This window comes from Myotis lucifugus, unplaced genomic scaffold, assembly GCF_000147115.1.
Source record: "Myotis lucifugus unplaced genomic scaffold, Myoluc2.0 scaffold_291, whole genome shotgun sequence".
Classification (NCBI taxonomy): Eukaryota; Metazoa; Chordata; class Mammalia; order Chiroptera; family Vespertilionidae; genus Myotis; species Myotis lucifugus.
This window is the reverse complement of record NW_005871339.1, coordinates 272,130-290,335: the sequence shown is the minus strand read 5'-3', so window position 1 is coordinate 290,335 and position 18,206 is coordinate 272,130. Positions and strand designations below refer to the sequence as shown.

General features: G+C 42.7%; 1 protein-coding gene across 7 annotated transcripts in view; it reads right to left on the bottom strand.

Annotated features, from left to right (window-relative positions):
- Positions 1-477: 477 nt before the first annotated feature.
- Positions 478-18,206, bottom strand: part of TRAPPC10 (trafficking protein particle complex 10) — a 60,718-nt gene continuing 42,989 nt past the window's right edge. For 5 of the 7 annotated variants that reach the window (XM_023763568.1, XM_023763570.1, XM_023763573.1 and 2 more), the window contains 6 exons: positions 16,645-16,745; positions 13,701-13,827; positions 12,432-12,602; positions 6,895-7,072; positions 4,085-4,279; positions 478-3,812 (listed from right to left, as the gene is read on the bottom strand). In XM_023763568.1, coding sequence (XP_023619336.1) covers positions 3,574-3,812; positions 4,085-4,279; positions 6,895-7,072; positions 12,432-12,602; positions 13,701-13,827; positions 16,645-16,745 — 1,011 coding nt within the window. In that variant the 3' untranslated portion in view covers positions 478-3,573. The remainder of the gene's footprint in view (positions 3,813-4,084; positions 4,280-6,894; positions 7,073-12,431; positions 12,603-13,700; positions 13,828-16,644; positions 16,746-18,206) is intronic. The other 2 variants (XM_023763569.1, XM_023763571.1) reach the window with 2 other exon arrangements.

The window sequence follows — 18,206 nt, the reverse complement described above, 5'->3', positions numbered from 1 at the left end:
GCCGGCGCATGCAGGGAGGATTGGATCTTTGCGGGCTTGCGTAGGGCTGGTCCCGGCTGGCCAGAGGAACCCTTCATGCACTAAGGAAAGTGAGAAGATCCGACCTCGCGCTTACTTAATAGCGTTGGATTATGAAAGGAGAATAAAAAAGAACGAGACTCTGAATAAGTTGAAAACCACACTTTTCCGAAAAAACTGTATTAGCCATACTACCAAACATCACAGAGGCAGTAACCTTGTCAAATGTTAGGTTGGCAAACATGTCTACAAAAACTGAAACCTCTGAAACTCACTTGTCTTGGTTCTTGTGAGCTACGGGGTAATAAGTTATGAAAAAAAAAATCCCTAATGTTCCCCCAACGCGAATAATCTACGCTTAGAGTCAGAAACAAAGTTAAGGGAGAAAAAAACAAGAAAACTCTGTAACTCTATACAATTTTCACATCCCACAGAAAAGAACAAAATGCAAATCAGCCGTTTCTTTTTAAAATGTGTATTTTCAGAATTTAAAATGCTTACATTTTAAACAGTCTTAATACAATGGTTTTAGTCTAACAATATATATTACAGAATGTGAAAAATGACTTTCATAGTAAACCTTGAAAATGGAATTAATACCTGCAGTGTCAAAGTCACCAACTTGTCACCTTTTCCAGTCACAGAATCCCAGCAAATTCGATTAACAATGCCTTCTAGTTTTATAGCTTGGTGTATAAAATGATTAAGTTTAGAGGAAGGGACATTTTCATGAAAAAAAAAATCAAATTTTAAAATCATGGAGGATTTATTTTAAAGATCACAGTTAACAGTGAAATGTTTATGTCAGCCTAATTCTTTAATAAAAAATATTTAACGTTTCATTTTATATACACACCTGGAGTGTTTAAATTCATTTTATAACAATCTTATTTTAAACACTAAAGACAATTTGAATATAAGTCTGTGTGTATTTTCTCTACTGACTCTTTATGGGATATCTATCCTCATCAACTAAGACTTACTAATTTAGAAATCCAACCCACTACAGCCTGTGCTGACAATGGAACTGTAGGTAGAAGTCATTTTCAGATTAAATACATCTATTTTCACATTAGAATCAGAAGAGTTATAATTTTTCCAATCATAGGAGACCCCATGAAATTCACCAAAATTATAACTTACTTTCTGTTCCTTTTGGTAATATTTACATTTCCACACATATTTGCAAAGTAGCTGCATATTGTTTTTTTTAAGATGCATATTCTAAATCTGGCTTCATAATTATTTAACAGCTGCTACATCTTTATCAACTAAACCAGCTAGTCTCAAACCCATAAGCCTTATTTTAAACACCACAAAAATCCAAGTGTAGCCTTTCAGTTAAAAAAAAAAAAAGATAAAGTTTTAGGTGACATTCTTCCTTTGTGTAAAAAACAAAAAATAAAATTTAAAAAACAGAGGTACTCTATCTTAAAGTACCTTTAAAATGGTAATTTATATTGCAAAAGATCGTTTGGTTAGGGTAAAAAAACAAAACCTGAGATAAATTTGATTTCCTTAAATTTTCAGACAGTAAGAAACCACCATAAACACCTGGATTTCCCCTTCATTTTTCCCTTCTCTATAATTAGAGAATGTCATCTGGGAGTAGAGCCCAGACACAAACAGAAATAAGGTCACCATTGAATCACACTGCTCCTTCAGAAGGAAGGGGGAAAGTTACACATGGATTTGTCCCCTGGGCTCCAAGGCTGACCACGAGAATTAGAGCTTTTCTGGCCAAATCAAATCTCAAAAGATCTCTTCATTCACAGGGCTTGGTAGATCTTTGTAGGGCAATCATCAATTTTTACAATAAAACAAATGTATTTTAGAAACCCTAAACCATCATTAGATGCTGAAGTTCTAATTTGCCTAAAAAGTTGACCAAGTTTATTAGTTTTAAACGGCTCATAAGGAAGATAAATTTCTGGAAAGTTTAATTAAATACACAAATATTTATCTTCTTCACACACTTCTCCAATTTCTATAAACGAAGAAGACATGGGGGAGAAATGACACCACCTGTATGTGTTCAATGAGTTGATACAGACAACCTACAGAACAATGAGACTGCTGTGTTGTGTATGTACTGATCTGACCTTTTACCCCAGTACCAGCCTCTCTCAAGCAGGTGACGAGCCCGGCTAGTAGCAGCTGCGGGAGGCTCCTATTTCTGTAAGGCTTACACATTTGAGGTTATTCACATGAAGCCCCACCCTCACTTGCATTAATCTGTTCAAGTTCAATTCCGATCACACTTTCCTAGTGAATTAAGAGTTCTCTATTCCATATGTACAAAAATACATTGCTTTGGAGAGGTGGAAAAGGTTTAATACATACAACACTTATTTACAAGCTGTGACTTTCACACCAATAAAAACAAACACGCATTTATTCTGTCCTTGATTTTTGGTGCAACTTATACATAAACATTACCTCAGTTAATTTGTACTTTTAAAAATAATAAATCAACCATATGTACAATTAAATTTACAACTGAAAACAAATTAATCCATTGGTATGATATAACTGCAATTTAGTGGACCAGCAGAGAATATGCCAAGACTTTCGTCCCTCCTACAACCAGACTAGAAATGCACTGAGAGGACCCCTCTAATCTTCACTTAAATGGAACCTCTAAATTTCTAAGATTTAAGGTGCAAAAGAAAAATACTGATTTTACAGTTACAATTAGATGTAAAGACTTTAAGTTTAAAGGTGAGAGAAAACACAACATATTAACCCTCACATATATGACAATTAAAATAAATATATTTTTAATTTCAAGTGCATATAATATTCAATCAACATTATGAGGGAAAAAAGTGTCCCAGAAACATTTATTCCTAAGCTGCTTCAACACTGAACTGTTCCTTAGGCCCTGCTCTATCTTAAAGTACCTTTAAAATGGCTCCAGTAATGGGTGCTCCAGGTCCGCCCAGTTTGACATCCCAAGGCACAGAAGGGGTTGTTCCCTCCCCACCCCACCCATTAGCCCACCCACCTGCCCCAAAAGGGTATTTTTCTAGAAAAGCACAACTAGATGAGCTGAGGTAAAGGACTGTGTTACTCCTTAGGAGACTGACAAATCCACCTGGTCCAGAAATTGGGCGGCCGTGTGACCAGAAAGGCACACACGTGTTACTGATAAGACTGCAAGGCCTGTTGTGTGCCTCTCTGGAAGACACACAGACCTCCATAAAGAACCAGAAGAAGAAGAAAAAGAACCAGAAGGTTGTCTGGGTGAAAGACCCCTCTGCAGAGCTTTCGTGAGCAGGGAGTGAGTGAGGGATAAGGAAGTGGGCTCCGGGCCAGCACTGGGGGACACCAGCACAGAGACAGGGAGAAAGTAACAAGTAACCTTACACCACTGACAACACAAACTTAACGCTGGACTCAGCTGACCGGCTGCACACTGAGACGCTCTGATGCTTCCATGGCCAGGCAGAGTCCCCAGATCTGGTTAGAGCTAGAATGACAATGGAGGACAATCGAGTAGGATCCCTTGGAGTGCATTCACACTGGGTCTGGGCGTGTTAACTGGAGGAGTGGTCATGTGACACTGACTTCCAGAACATGGTCATCTTTGCTGGGGATGACCAGGATCTGCATGCCCGTGCTGGAGTTGAAGACCTGGCCGGGCGGCAGCGCCTGCAGCCGGGGCATAGGCAAGCCTTTATGCTCACTGCTGGCGGCCGAGTGCACGCTGCCCCTGCTCTTGATGCTGCTGCTGTCCAGCTGGTCATCCACGTGCTTGTCCACCGACAGGCTGTCGTTTTCTATCCAGCTGTCTGCAAAACACACAGGAAATGAGATGAGGCCATGGCCGCAGAGCCTTTACCCACCATGGGGAGTAGCAAGCCTCCCAAGACAACCTCCAGTGCAGCAGCATGTTAACTCAGGCAACCCGTACAGGAACCTAGCACACAAGTCCTCAAAGGACTGAGCTCCAGAGCAGTTGCCTAAGGCTGGTCACCCTGCCCAGGTTTGGGCTTTAGGTTCCACTGGCCCAGAGAACATGCTGTGGTCAGCAGGTCTGCTCCCCGCACCACTGAGTCCTTACCAGCGTCCAGTTGTGAGGAGTGCGCAGAGTGATGTGGGAGGTACTTAAAGAGCCTGACGTCGGGAAGGGGCAGGTAACCCGCAAACAGGGGCATCACCTCCATGTGGACTCTGTGCGTTGCCTGAGCGACCACAGGCATAGAGATGACTCCAGAACTTTTCCCACACACTGCCCAGTTGCTACTGTTGTCGACCACTGAAACAGAGAGGGAAGCCCTGTCTTACCCCGGAAAAGGGCATGCATATTCATACCAAATAAAAGCATCAACAGTCTCACACTCAGCATAAAATCCCAAACATGTCTCTGCCTCCATGTCTTGTGACTGCACGTTCCAATAAGACACACACGGTGGAGCAAGCAAGACACATGCTGATGCCAGGGAAATCACTCTTCTCATCAATAAACAAGGGTTCAATTCTGTTTGAAATCACTGCACAACCTGTGTGATACTTCAGGAGCATGGCTGCCTGGCTGCTAAATGAAGAATGGGGGCGGCACCAAGGGTGGCATCTTCTAATGGGTGGCATCAGAGCAGAGAGGCTACATCCCAGCTGCCGCTCAGTCTAATACACGGTAGGTGTTATTATTGACACCAATAATAACACAGCTGTGTATAATCCAGTGCAAGTCAAACACTTAACTGAGCCGTCACTCCAAAGTATGTAGGACAGCATCGTTGTCCTCAAGAAGCAGATGACCCTGCAAAGAGGGCAGAGCATCCGGGTCACAGGAAATAAAGCAGGAGCCTAGGAGCATGTGACTGCAAGTTCTATGAGCAGCAAAGAGAGGGTCACAGAGAGCTTCCTGCAGATGGGAAAACCTCTAAAGATGAGTGGTGCCAAGGACATGCAGAGCTGTGCAAAGGACATACAGCATCCGGAGGGACACCTTGGAGCAGCAGTTCCCAGAGTGTGGTCCTCAGGGTAGGCCAAAGCCATTTTCACATTCCTGTCCTCACTTTGTGAAATGATTATAGACTCACAAGAAGCTGCAAACAGCAGAGAGGCCTGTGTGCCCATCGCCCGCCTCCCCAGCCTCGCTGTCTCCTGTGATGTAGGACCAGGCATCTGCACAGCGCAGGGTGCCAGACTGCTGAGCTCGCCTCGACTTCGCCAGCTGTGGCTACTCAGTCTTGGGTTTTTGCAGACATTTTCTTTCAATTGAATGACATGAGCTTGTTACTTTAAAGAAGTGGCCAATGATACAATCTGAAAAATCTCATCAAAAATTAGAATTTTGGAAAACTTGCACAATGTCCCTATAATCAGACCATCTTGATGAGTTCAGCGTGAGCTGGAAACGATGTGAATCTGTGAGGGTGTAATGAAAGGTGGCAACATTGAGAAGCTCTGTATAACTCAGGAACCACAGTGTCCAAATGACCAATGCATGGTGCTACAAAGTGATGCCTTTCAAAATGCAAGTCAGATAAAAGGATTTCATGAAATCCAGTACAAAAGGGCCATTGGTGTGATCTCAGACCTCACAGAGTATCTAGCCCAGGGGTGGGCAAACTTTTTGACTCGAGGGCCACAATGGGTTCTTAAACTGGACCGGAGGGCTGGAACAAAAGCATGGATGGAGTGTTTTGTTTTGTTTTTTTTAAATATATTTTATTGATTTTTCACAGAGAGGAAGGGAGAGAGACAGAGAGTTAGAAACATCGATGAGAGAGAAACATCGATCAGCTGCCTCCTGCACATCTCCAACTGGGGATGTGCCCGCAACTCAGGCACATGCCCTTGACCGGAATCGAACCCGGGACCCCTCAGTCCGCAGGCCGACATTCCATCCACTGAGTCAAACCGGCTTCGGCCATGGATGGAGTGTTTGTGTGAACTAATATAAATTCAAAGTAAACATCATTACATAAAAGGGTACGGTCTTTTTTTTTTTTTAGTTTTATTCATTTCAACGGGCCGGATCCGGCCCGCGGGCCATAGTTTGCCCCCGGCTGATCTAGCCTGTAACAACAGCCACGTGTCAGGTTTTGGTGTAGGACCGAAGAATATCTAGTTATCGGAAAGCTGCTAACCTATTCCTCCCGATTCCATCTACATCGGTGTGAGAGACTGGTGTTTCGTCATGTCCTTGGACCACTCTGATTACTGCAGACCAAACGCAGCAGACAGGAAAACTCAAGTTAACCCCAGAAGCTGGAAATTAAAGAGATTTGAAAGAATGCAAAAACAATGTTTCTCTTGCTAGTTTTTGTTTTTGTTGTTTTGGAAAACATTTCTATTATTTTAAGTAAATAAGTAAATATTTGGCTCCTCGATAATTTTTTAGAGAATAAAGGGTCCTGACACCAAAAACTGAGGCCTGCTACTGAAGGAGCCAGGCCTGAGGAGGAGGGCTGGGAAAGGGTGCCCAAGCAATCAAGCAGGGGCCTGGCGCAGGGCGTCACTGTGGGGTCACATGGGGATGAAGTATGAAAATGTGGTGAAAGGAGCTGGAGGGAAAAGGGCAGGAGCCATGACTACAGGACACCTGAACTGCTGAGCAATGGGGTTCGGACTTTGCTTCAAGGTGATGTGAAGACCCTGAGTCACAGCAGAAAGGAAAGGGCAGCTCCAAGTGCTACCATGTGCTCAGCTCTGAGCCCAACAACTGCTTGATAACAACTGTTAGAAGAAGACTCCATAACAACCAAGTTCAACTTCCTGCGAGCGTAGGGCCACATTGTATAAAAACATTCAGTTCTAGCACGTTCTCTTTGGACAAGGAACACTACACTCTGAGAGAGAGGGCACAGTCACTCAGCACACTGGGTCAGCACAAGTTAGGAAGAAAGAAGCCTCTAAACCTACCTTCATACATCAGCTTGGTCGAAAAGTACTCGTCGGATTCTGTCAGTGCTTCATCCCTGTCCACTTCCAGGAGGTCCGACAGGCGCGTGATGGACACCTCCAGGGCGCAGAGCGAGCCTGTCCTACAGAGCTCCGTCCCCGCGGGGGGCAGAATCTCAGCTTTCACGGTATATAAGGTCTGGTGAGAGGGGGAGAAAAGGACAACGGAGATGTGTAACACCGAAGACAAATCTGCAGAAACGCTGTGAGGCAGACAAGGTGCTGCCCTCAGACTCGGAGGAGAACGGAGGAGACGCCTGCCCAGCGCTGTGCCGTCCGCCAGCAGAGCAGCTGCGCTTGCCCTGAACGACTCAGTGTTCTTGGGAGGCCTTGCTTCACTGCGTGCTGACTGCTCGAGCACGCTCAACAGCACATGCAGTGACTGTGTGCCGTCACCCACATTCCAGATTATCAACATGCCGTTCATTTGCTTCCTCATCTATCCATCTACGCTGGTGTATTTTTTTTAAGTGAACATATCAAAATTTTATTGTCATATAATAAAAGAAAATGAAGCTTAGAACTAGATCACTTGACCCTTTCTCTTCTTATCTCTTCCCAGTTCCAAATGCTTGCACCTCTTAATCACCAGCATTTTCTTAGATCTGCAATTGGGCACAACACATTCAAGCCTCAGCACAACCTTCTTTGTAGTGCTAGCCTTTTTTTCAGAAAATCGGCTTAGTCTGCCCACCACAGCCACGCTGCCTCCTGTCACAACGCCGCTTTCCCTGCGCACACAGAGAATCCTGGCCCTTCTTGCACTGGTACTTGGTGGGGTTGATGCTTGCCACACTTCTTACAGAAAGTCCCGTGGGTTTCAGGAACGCTCACCATGTTTGCAAGAGCACTATCGGCAGGGAAAAGCTCGCCTGGGGTATTTTTAGCAAATTTCAGACAATCTGTCGTTTTACCCATGTATGCTTCAGTATGTAATACTAAACACATAGGCATTTTCTTACCAAAACATAATGTCATTATAACAACTAGCAAATTTAACATTAATTCCTTGGGATCACTCAATATCAAGTTCATACCAGCTTTCTCTGCAATGTTTCCTTCTCCGTGACATGTTTATCTGATATTCATACCTATTCACACTCACCCAACATTTGCTTGCCACTCAGGACAAAGACCCAAAGCCTGCCAGGGGATCATGCCCACCTGCCGCACGCTGCAGGCTCCACTTAGGAAGGTGAGCGCCTTTCTTTCAGGACACCACTGAGTGTAGCTCAGCTACTCCGTGTTGGCCCAGCGGGGCCCTCAACTAACACTGGCCCCTCATGCAAGCCACACCCTAGATCAGCGGTCACCAACCTTTCGGACTCACAGACCACCAGTGGCCCACAGACCACCCATTGGCGACTGCTGCCCTAGATAACAGCCCAGAGAGTCATGAGCAAACGTATATCCTGATACAGTTTCTCCAGTACCTGAGATCAACAGTCGCCCCTGCCTCCCAGCGCCTTCCCCTACATGCCCCTTAGTAAGAGCCCTGGGGGCTTACCCAAGCCCCTGTTGGAATTGATGAATCCAGTCTGAGTCCAAGAACCTCAAAGCACTCCACCCACAGGCCCTAATAAAGGCATGAGTCCCAGGTCCTGCTCCCTGTGTGCACTCTGCCCTGACCTCCCGGTGTGGCCTCTCCAGGCGTGTAGGGTACCTCCTCCAGAACCTGTAAGTAATACATTTCTCTATTTCAATTCCCCTTGTGGTCTATTGTTGAACCACAGCTGACTATCCAGCTACCTGTGCTCCACTTACTAAGTGTTAATTTCAATTCCCCTTGTGGTCTATTGTTGAACCACAGCTGACTATCCAGCTACCTGTGCTCCACTTACTAAGTGTTAATAGAAGATTTCATGTTTTTCTGGGAGCTAACAAGGCTGAGCAGTAATCCTGATGGGCCTCGATCAGCGGTTTGTTTCCCTGTCAAACACCCAATCATGGCTGTTGGGGACAGGACAGACTTTTACCCATCTGAAGAGGGCTGTGCTGGAAGTTTATGCAACTCTTCAAATGGACGAAAAAGATGCCTGAACTTGCAGGTACAAATGGACACAAGCCCTTGGATGGGCAAGGAGACACACATCTGTGGACTGGGGGACGCAGCAGTGGCAGGAGATGGAGGAACGCTGTGCAGAGAAGGATAGCACCTCAGCAGAGCCGCCTGAGAAATCTGCTCCCAGGAAGCTCACAGTCTGGACTGTTTGAGTGCAGCCGAGGTGGAATGTGCCTTTTGTTCAGAGCTTGGAAGGAAGCGCAGCTACAGACTGATGAAGGTGAGTGTGCTCCAAGTGTGTCCCCCTGAGCATCACTTTTTGGCTGCATGTGAAATGCAGGGCAACAGCCAGCAGCCAAGGGGAAGCACAGGACCATGATTTAACAGTGAAGTGCCTCCCAAACCTGACAGCAACTGCTGAGGCTTTAGGGACAGTGTTAGAAATATTTAGAACTATTTATTTAGAAATAAACCTTGGCAGAAATAAATTCTAACATTTATGGCCAAATGATTTTCAACAAGGGTGCCAAGACCATCCAATGGGGAAAGAACAGTGTTTCCAACAAATGGTATAGGGACGCCTGAATAACCACATGGAAAGAATGAATTTGGACCCCTGCCTATCACCATACACAAAGGCTCACTCAAAATAGATCAAAGACCTACATGTAAGAGCTAAAACTATAAAACTCTTAGAAGAAAACATGAAGGAAATCGTTTTTACCTTGGGATAAGCAATGATTTCTAAAATTCTATACCAAAAGTACAAAAAATAAGAGAGATTAGTAAGTTGGACTTCATAAAAAGTAAAGATTTGTGTTTCAAAGGACATCATCAAGAAAGTGAAAATACAACCCACAAAATGAGAGAAAATATTTGCAAATCATATCTGATAAGGGACTGATATCTAAACTACATAAAGAACACTTATAACTCAGTAATAAAAAGACAACCTTATAAAAAGTGGGCAAAGGACCTGAGTAGACATTTCTCCAAAGAAGATATACAAATGGCCAATAAGCACATGAAAGATGCTTAAAGTCATTAGCCATCAGGGGAATGCAAATCAAAACCACGAGATACCACTTCACACCCACTGGGATGGTTCTAATAAAAATGACAACAAACACAAGTGTTGGGAGGAGGTGGAAACTGCAACCCTCATATGTTGCCAGTGGGAATGTAAAGTGATGTCTCTTTGATAATGGAAAAACAAAATGTGGTCTGTCCACACTGGAATATTATTCAACCATAAAAAGGAATGAAGTTCTGATCCTGCTACAAATGAATAAACCCTGGGAACACTATTCCAAGTGAAGAAAGCCAGACACAAAAAGATCACACACAACACGATTCCATTTATATGAACTGTTCAGAATAGACCAACTCATAGACAGCTTGGCCTCTAGGCTGTGATGGGATGGGGATGGAGAGTGACTGTTAACGAGGCACATAGTTTCTTTTTGAATGATGAAAGCGTTCCACAATAAGACTATGGTAATGGCTGCACCACTGTCGACATACTATGATCATTAAACTGTACCCTTTAAATGAGTGAACTTCATGGCATATCAATCATATCTCAATAAAGCCTTTAAAAAAAAGTGGTATCCATATATCTGGTCCTCAGTTGTGAAAAGAACAACCCACCAGATTGTTTCTCTGGCCTTTTACTCAGCTTGTACAGTTCTAAAGGAAAAATGTTCTATGCTCTTCATTTGAAGAGGAAGCACAAGTGATTAAGGTACCAGTGAACACTGCTAACCAGTTAATAATCATCTGTATCAGCAAACCAGATGAAGTTTCTGCAGACCCTCTACCATGTGAACGACTTAATGTTCAGCTGCTATTAATACATCAAAAAGGTACCTGTTTGTACAAAAAGATAACTATGCTAGTGATCATGTTGTACACTATAGCTAATATGGACAGTTAAATAAGACAGGGGGTCAAAACAAATAGTCTTTTAGTTGAAAGGAGATATTGAAAAGATTGCTAATCAAAAGCTGTCAGCAGTAACACTTCTCAAAGTGTTGACAATTTCAGTAATAAAGAGAAGAAAATGAAATACCACAAAATTGCTGACCTTTGAAAAATACAGGTTTGAGCTGCGTAAGACCGCTCATACACAGACTTTTTAAAATAAATATTGTAAATGTATTTTCTCTTCCTTATGATTTTTTTAATAACACTTCTTGCCCTAACCGGTTTGGCTCAGTGGATAGAGCATTGGCCTGCAGACTCAAGGGTCCCAGGTTCGATTCTGGTCAAGGACATGTATCTTGGCTGCGGGCACATCCCCAGTAGGGGGCATGCAGGAGGTAGCTGATCAATGTTTCTCTCTCATCGATGTTTCTAACTCTCTATCCCTCTCCCTTCCTCTCTGTAAAAAATCAATAAAAATATATTAAAAAAATAAAAAATAAATAAATAAAAATAACACTTCTTCCTCTAGCTTACTTTTTTTGTAAGAATACAATATATAACACATAACATACAAATATGTGTCAATCATCTGTTTATGTTATCAGAAAGGCTTCTGGCCAACAGTAGGCTAATGGTAGATAAATTTGGGGGGAATCAAAAGTTATATATGTGTGTGGGGGGGCTGGGGGGCAATGGGGGAATAAGGACTCATATGTAATACTTTAATCAATAAAGAAAAAAAAATTTATATGTGGATTTTTGACTGCATAGGGGTGGGTATCCCTAATCCCCCGAGTTGTTCAGGGTCAACTGTATTTTCATTTTCATTTAGCTAACACAAAATCCAATAATTTCACTAAAGAAACAAAAACCAACTATCTACTCACCTAGCTCAAGGCTACTTTAAGCTCCATGTGCAGGCTATAAAAAACCTTCCCGCCGAAACCGGTTTGGCTCAGTGGATAGAGCGTCGGTCTGCGGACTGAGAGGTCCCAGGTTCAATTCCGGTCAAGGGCATGTACCTGGGTTGCGGGCACATCCCCAGTAGGAGATGTGCAGGAGGCAGCTGATCAATGTTTCTCTCTCATCGATGTTTCTGACTCTCTATCTCTCTCCCTTCCTCTCTGTAAAAAATCAATAAAATATATTTTAAAAAAACAACCTTCCCAACATTAAGTAAACTTCTATGATACTTTCACTTTTTCTTTTAGAAAACTAGAGACATGTCTTTATAACACAACCGCCCTGTGTAGTAGCGAATGATCAAGATGAAAGGACTCTACTAAAGTCAACTAAGGAGGAGAAGGGAGTAGCAGTAAGTCTTTGGTCTTTATGCTAATAAACACTCATCTTAGAGCCGCCTGCAACAGTGCACATGTATCATGTCACCTGAAAAAGACCTGGGATCAAATACAGTCAGTGATTTAACTACCCCAAGCGTTAACTATTTTCTTTGAACTGTTGCTTCATTATATTGAAAGATCTTGTCTAATTTTTCTAGATTATAAAGAATACACAACTTTTCATTTTCCCACCCCACATCTCACCAAAAAAATAATATAATACATACAAAAAAGTTTTCCACTTGAAATTCATAAGTATAGGGCTTTAAGGAGATAGACAGCCGTTCTTCGGAAGCTGGGCGGAATTCCATGGAGAACCGGCCACGCAGTGAGGGGGGAGGCTCTCGGGTCCACGTCAGTTCCCAGACAAAGAACACCGACTGCCGGCTGCAGATGTGCTGCAAGAGAGTCGGTGTCACTGCACAGAGACAAAGCCACACTCCGCCAGCAATGCGTGCGCGCGCGCACACACACACACACACACACACACACACACACACAGAAAAAGCCACAATCTGTCAAAGACACACTTCCTGCAATGGGAATGCGGGTGAGCCGAAGAAGAGACCCCACAGAGCTCTGCTACTGACATCCAGAGTGTGTTGTGCTAAGTCTTGTACCCTCACCACTGCCCCTGCTCCTCTTGCCTGCCCTGGCCATCAGAGCAGGATACATAAGGTTGATAAAAAGGTCCTAATTTTTTAAGATTTCATAAGTTTCACAACATAGGAGATGAAAAAGCTTAAGGAATGTTTATTTGTATATAGTATCCCATACATTTCCAAAGTAGGAAATGCATCAATCAATTAAAAAGGAAATCTACATCCATGCCAATTACTTTGTATTTAGCAAAGTTAAATGAAGAAGTAGCGCCACCTCACACAAAAAGTCCATACCTATAGCACAGCCATAGAATTGGGTAGTGTCAGATGTCAGTTGGGGAAAATCCTTTGAAAATGCTAAAAATGAGGCAATCATTAAGAACCTTTGCTCTTCTAAACACCCAGCACTTACTAAAACACATGTGGCAAATGAACATGAAAAGCAAGGTTAGGATTCAGCCAGGCAGTGTGAACATGGATAAGACCCCTTTACACCAGCACCTCTGATTTCTTCCTGGGGCACCGGCAGGCACTGAATGACAGGCAGAGTGGAGCAGCCACCATTCCCTGTCCACATGAGACTAATAAGCTTGTAGTTACATAAATCTGTACATAGGGTAGGGCAAGTGTAAGATTTAATTCTTCTAATGAGAATCTAATCCCTTCACTGTACCACTCAGTCCACAGAATGGGGGTGGACATGCACGCTGCGGCACAAAGCTGCAGTTCCCAGCAGTCTCAGGTGCGTGGGCTGCTTACTGACCACCAGCACGCCATTCTCTGGATGGAGAGGCTTCTCTGCCATGTCCACCAACACGTGTGGGTGGCTCGGTCAGTACACCCTTGTTCTTCTGTGTTCTGTCGAGTTCATGCTCAATTCTGGAAGATGGTTACCTGCTGGGATTTTGTGTTCAACGGCAGTAGCTGCAGGTCAGTACTATCCCCAGTATCTACAAGATCACTATCTGACAGGCGAAAGTCAAGTTCCGACAGATTCTGGACACAAACTTGAATATATTTCCTAAAGCAGAAAAACAAAAAATATGGCTTTGACATTTAAGAACTTTATGAAATATACTTTGGCTTTGTTAAGAAGACTCTCTCTGGGGAATCAAAAAAGTGACACAGGCCCTGGCCGGTTTGGCTCAGTGGATAGAGCGTCGGCCAGTGGACTGAAGGATCCCAGGTTCGTTCCGGTCAAGGGCACATGCTCGGGTTGCAGGCTCAATCCCCAGTGTGGGGCGTGCAGGAGGCAGCCAATCAATGATTCTCTCTCATCATTGATGTTTCTATCTCTCATTCCCACTTCCTTCCTCTCTGAAATCAATAAAAATATATTATAAAAAAAAGTGACACAGGAAAATAAATAAGAACAGGCTGTTACCTATATTCCTACTTTCGATTTCACATGTAAAAGGGTCAGAAAATATAAATCTTTCTAAGTGAACTATTTCTAAGGAGAAATGGATTAAAGAACATTCTGATTCCGATACAGTATTACTACACAATTATAACTGAGTTCCCTAAACCTGCAATGGATCTAAATGAGTTACTAGGAAAGTAGTGATCACAAATAATGATTACTCACTGAGAAACTAAGTACAGGATTCACTTTAATCTCTGTTACAGGTAGAGAGGAGTTTTGAAAAGACAGTTCTTAAAGCAACTCAGGTTCTGTTTAAAATTGTTTTTGTTGTTTTTTTAAATGAAGAAGTTGAATGTCTTATCATTGAACTTTGTTTCCTGAAAGGCTGCTACTTCACTGTATAAAACAGCACCAGCAACCTCAGTATACTGCAAAATTAAGATAGTATTGTTCGTCATCTGACATTGTAACAACTAACAAAAACTTTTCTCCACTGCTAGTTATTTCCAATCATTAAGTATTTTGACCCAAATCTAGAGACTAATGTAAGTATGTTACAATATTATATAAAGGCTTATGATAATGTTATCCTTGAAATACATAATTTTTACAACTAGGTTTTAACACAGATGATTTCAGAAATTATGAATATTATAATTGTAGCCTGGCCTATAAATCATAGGGTGCTGGGAAAAGATGCATAATGTCTTTATCTGCAATCATTAAAAAGTTAGGGGTATTTTCTTCCAATAGTATTGCTGTTTCTTTTTTCATGGTATTACTAAAAGTTGCTATTTTCTACACACCACTAATTTAAGACAACTATGCTAATTGAAGATGTTTCATGCTACTTTATTTAGGGGGTGTTATTTCCACTCCTCAATAGATGTATACATTTCTCATATGCTTCTTCACTCATAGCTCTCTAGTTCTGAAGGGTTACTCAGTGTCATTTTGATCACCCAACCATCTTTATGACCAGATTTGTTGACAAGTCCTGGATTTTCTACAAAAGCTTCATTAATTTCAGTTACTTCTAATGGAGGAGAATAGAGTTCACTAGCAGCTTTTACACTTTCCGAAGCACCAAACTCATCTAGTTTGTTCAATTTTGTCCCGACTTTAAGCAGACTATGGTAAACATTTCCCAAAGCTTCCTATGCAAAATGGATGATTCCCACTGTTCCAATTCCACTTTCTGTGGCCATCCATTCATGTTTCTCTGTGCATTTACACACCAAGAGCACATTGGGGTCGGTGCGCAGCCTTAGGACAGCGCTTGCCCTCCGGCCCCAGGGCTGTGGCGTGCACGGTGTGGCAAGCACTAAAGGCTGCAGGCCGAGGCCCATACGCTCGGGGCACTCGGAGCGCCATGTTCGCAGAAGTGCCAAAACTACTGATGTTTTTAACCATTATTATCTACAGTTCCCTCACTGTAATTTAAAGGGAAAAATAGCTATTAGAATAATGTTCCACTCTAAATATGGTTCTGAAACCTACATGTTTATGTTGACCAATATCACCCCAATAAATTTAATTTAAAAAAAAACTCCTACCTCACAGGTAAGCTCTAAGTATTTCACTATTTTGCTTAAAAATAAATCTTAAAAGTTCTCAAATAAATAAATAAATATGATTCTGACATTTTTGTTTCCAAATTACCCAAGTAAGCCTTGGCTGAAGCAGAAGGGGATATTACAATGATGGGCCAGGCTCACCTAAGCCCAGTGGTCATGTGAGCATCACTGACTGGGGACAACGGGAACTGCCTCCTGATGCAGTGACATATGAAGCACAGGACACATCTCAAAGATTCCAGCCTTTCCAAGGGCTGACTGTGAATCTGATCAAGCCTCAAGCACAGTGGTTCTCAACTGGCAGCAATTTCCCCACACACACTCCAGCCAGGGGACGTTGGGCAATGTCTGGAGACATTTTTTGGTTGTCACAGTGGGGTGGGCAGGATGGGGAGTACCACTGGCATAAAGCAGTGAGCTGCTAACACCCTACAGTGTGCAGGGCAGTGCTCAGAGCAGTGCCCAGAGAAGGGTTATCGACCCACAGCATCAGCAGTGTTGAGGCTGAAAAGGCCTGCTCTAGAATTAGTAGAGGTGCTGGGGGAACCAGTTTAACAAACCCACGAGGATGTGACCAGGCAAATGCAGAATGCGTACCTTCCAGAGGACAATTGACCCATGTTTGTCAATGGGTCATGGGCTTGAAGAACAAGGCAAGGACGGAAAGAAAGGTCTGATAATATCATGGGCACTTGGATGGATCCCCTCTCCCACAAACCAGCTGTGCAGTCCACTACTGAGACAGCTGGGGAGATCTCAGTATAGACTGGGTACTGTAGTGGACAATGGCATCATGGTCATATAAGAAAACATGCTCAAGGTCACCAAAGCCAAGCTCTCAACAGCAAGGGTCTCTGTGTCAAAGAGCCTGCGACAGAGGCAGGGCCTCCCTTACCGTGTCCCGGCTGACAGCACAGCATGTGTAGTCCTGAAGGGCACACTGAACGTCAGTGCAATGACAGTGGAGTAGATGGACCACGGGCACTCGATGGACACCTGAGGAGAAACAGAGGGACACCCATTCAGATTACTCACCAATGGCACAGCACCACCACCATCCATCCAAGTCTGCGGGGGCTGCCAATTTCCTACATACTTGATGGCTTTACAATTCCTTATTTAGAAGGAAAACCCCACTAAACATATACACAAACACAGGAGAGACACAAAGCTACATACACAGTCAAGAAAAATGGACATGGGACTGGCAGAACGTCCAGGAGTCACCAGAATCGTCTCAATGGCTGCGGAGCAGAGGCCGCAGCAAGCACACAAGCCACACCTCGCTATCCTCCCACATGTGGCCATGATGCTAAATGTATTTTTTTTACTGTGCAGGAGGTTATGACAAAGTGCTTTTAATCACTTATGTCCAGATGATATTACTCAGTCATTAACTATTACAAAATTAAATGAATTATTCACACACTTAACCCACATGACACTGAATGCATAGCTGAAAACCAATCAATTTGAAGGCACAGTGTGGACAAAGCTATTAATTCCTGTAAGGACAGAAACCAGGCCTCAAGCTTCGATTTATTTCCCTCACTTAACAAACACATATATTGAATATGGAAACTCACTCATTCAATATGACTATATGCTCTTAATTGAAATAAACATCATCTTTGTCTCCTGAACTCTGTATCAGGTGAGGGAAAACATTTCAAAGACTGAAAAATAAAAACATTATTCTTTAGGTGCCACTGGTCTGATATTCTATGCCTCTCTTTAAAATGACTGCATTTCTTAGCCTTTTGTGCATATACTTTTTAAAACTTGTCATTTAAACTAAAACAAAAAAACAGTTCAACCACTGCTCCCACCTACTACCACCAATCTGTTTTCTGTATCTGCAAGGTGTTTTGAATATTTTTTAGATTCCACATTTAAGAGAAAAGATACAGTATTTCCCTTTCTCTCTCCAATTTATTTCACTTAGCATAATACCACTGAAATCCACTCGTGCTGCTGCAAATAGGAGGATTTCATTCCTTTTTATGGCCAAATAATACTCCACTGTGCGTATCACCTCTTTACCCATTCATCCATAAATGGTTCTAACAGTTTTTTGATCAAGTCTTTAGGATTTTCTATATATAAGATCATGTCATCTGCAAATGGTCAGTTTCTTTTCTCCCTTTCCAATCTGTATGCCTTTGATTTCTTTTTCTTGACTAACTGCTCTGACTTAGACATCCAATACTGTTTTAAAGAAGAGTGGTGAGAGTGGGTATCCTTGTCTTGTTCTTAATCTTAGGGAAAAAATCTAAAGCTTTTCACTGCTGAGTATGATATTAGTTGTGGGATTGTCATATCGTCTTCATTAAACTGAGGTATTGCTCCTTCGATACCACTTTGTTGAGAGTCTTTATCATAAATGGATGCAAAATTTTGTCAAATGCTTTTTCTGCATCTACTGAGATGAGCATGTAATTTTGTCCATTTTGGTGA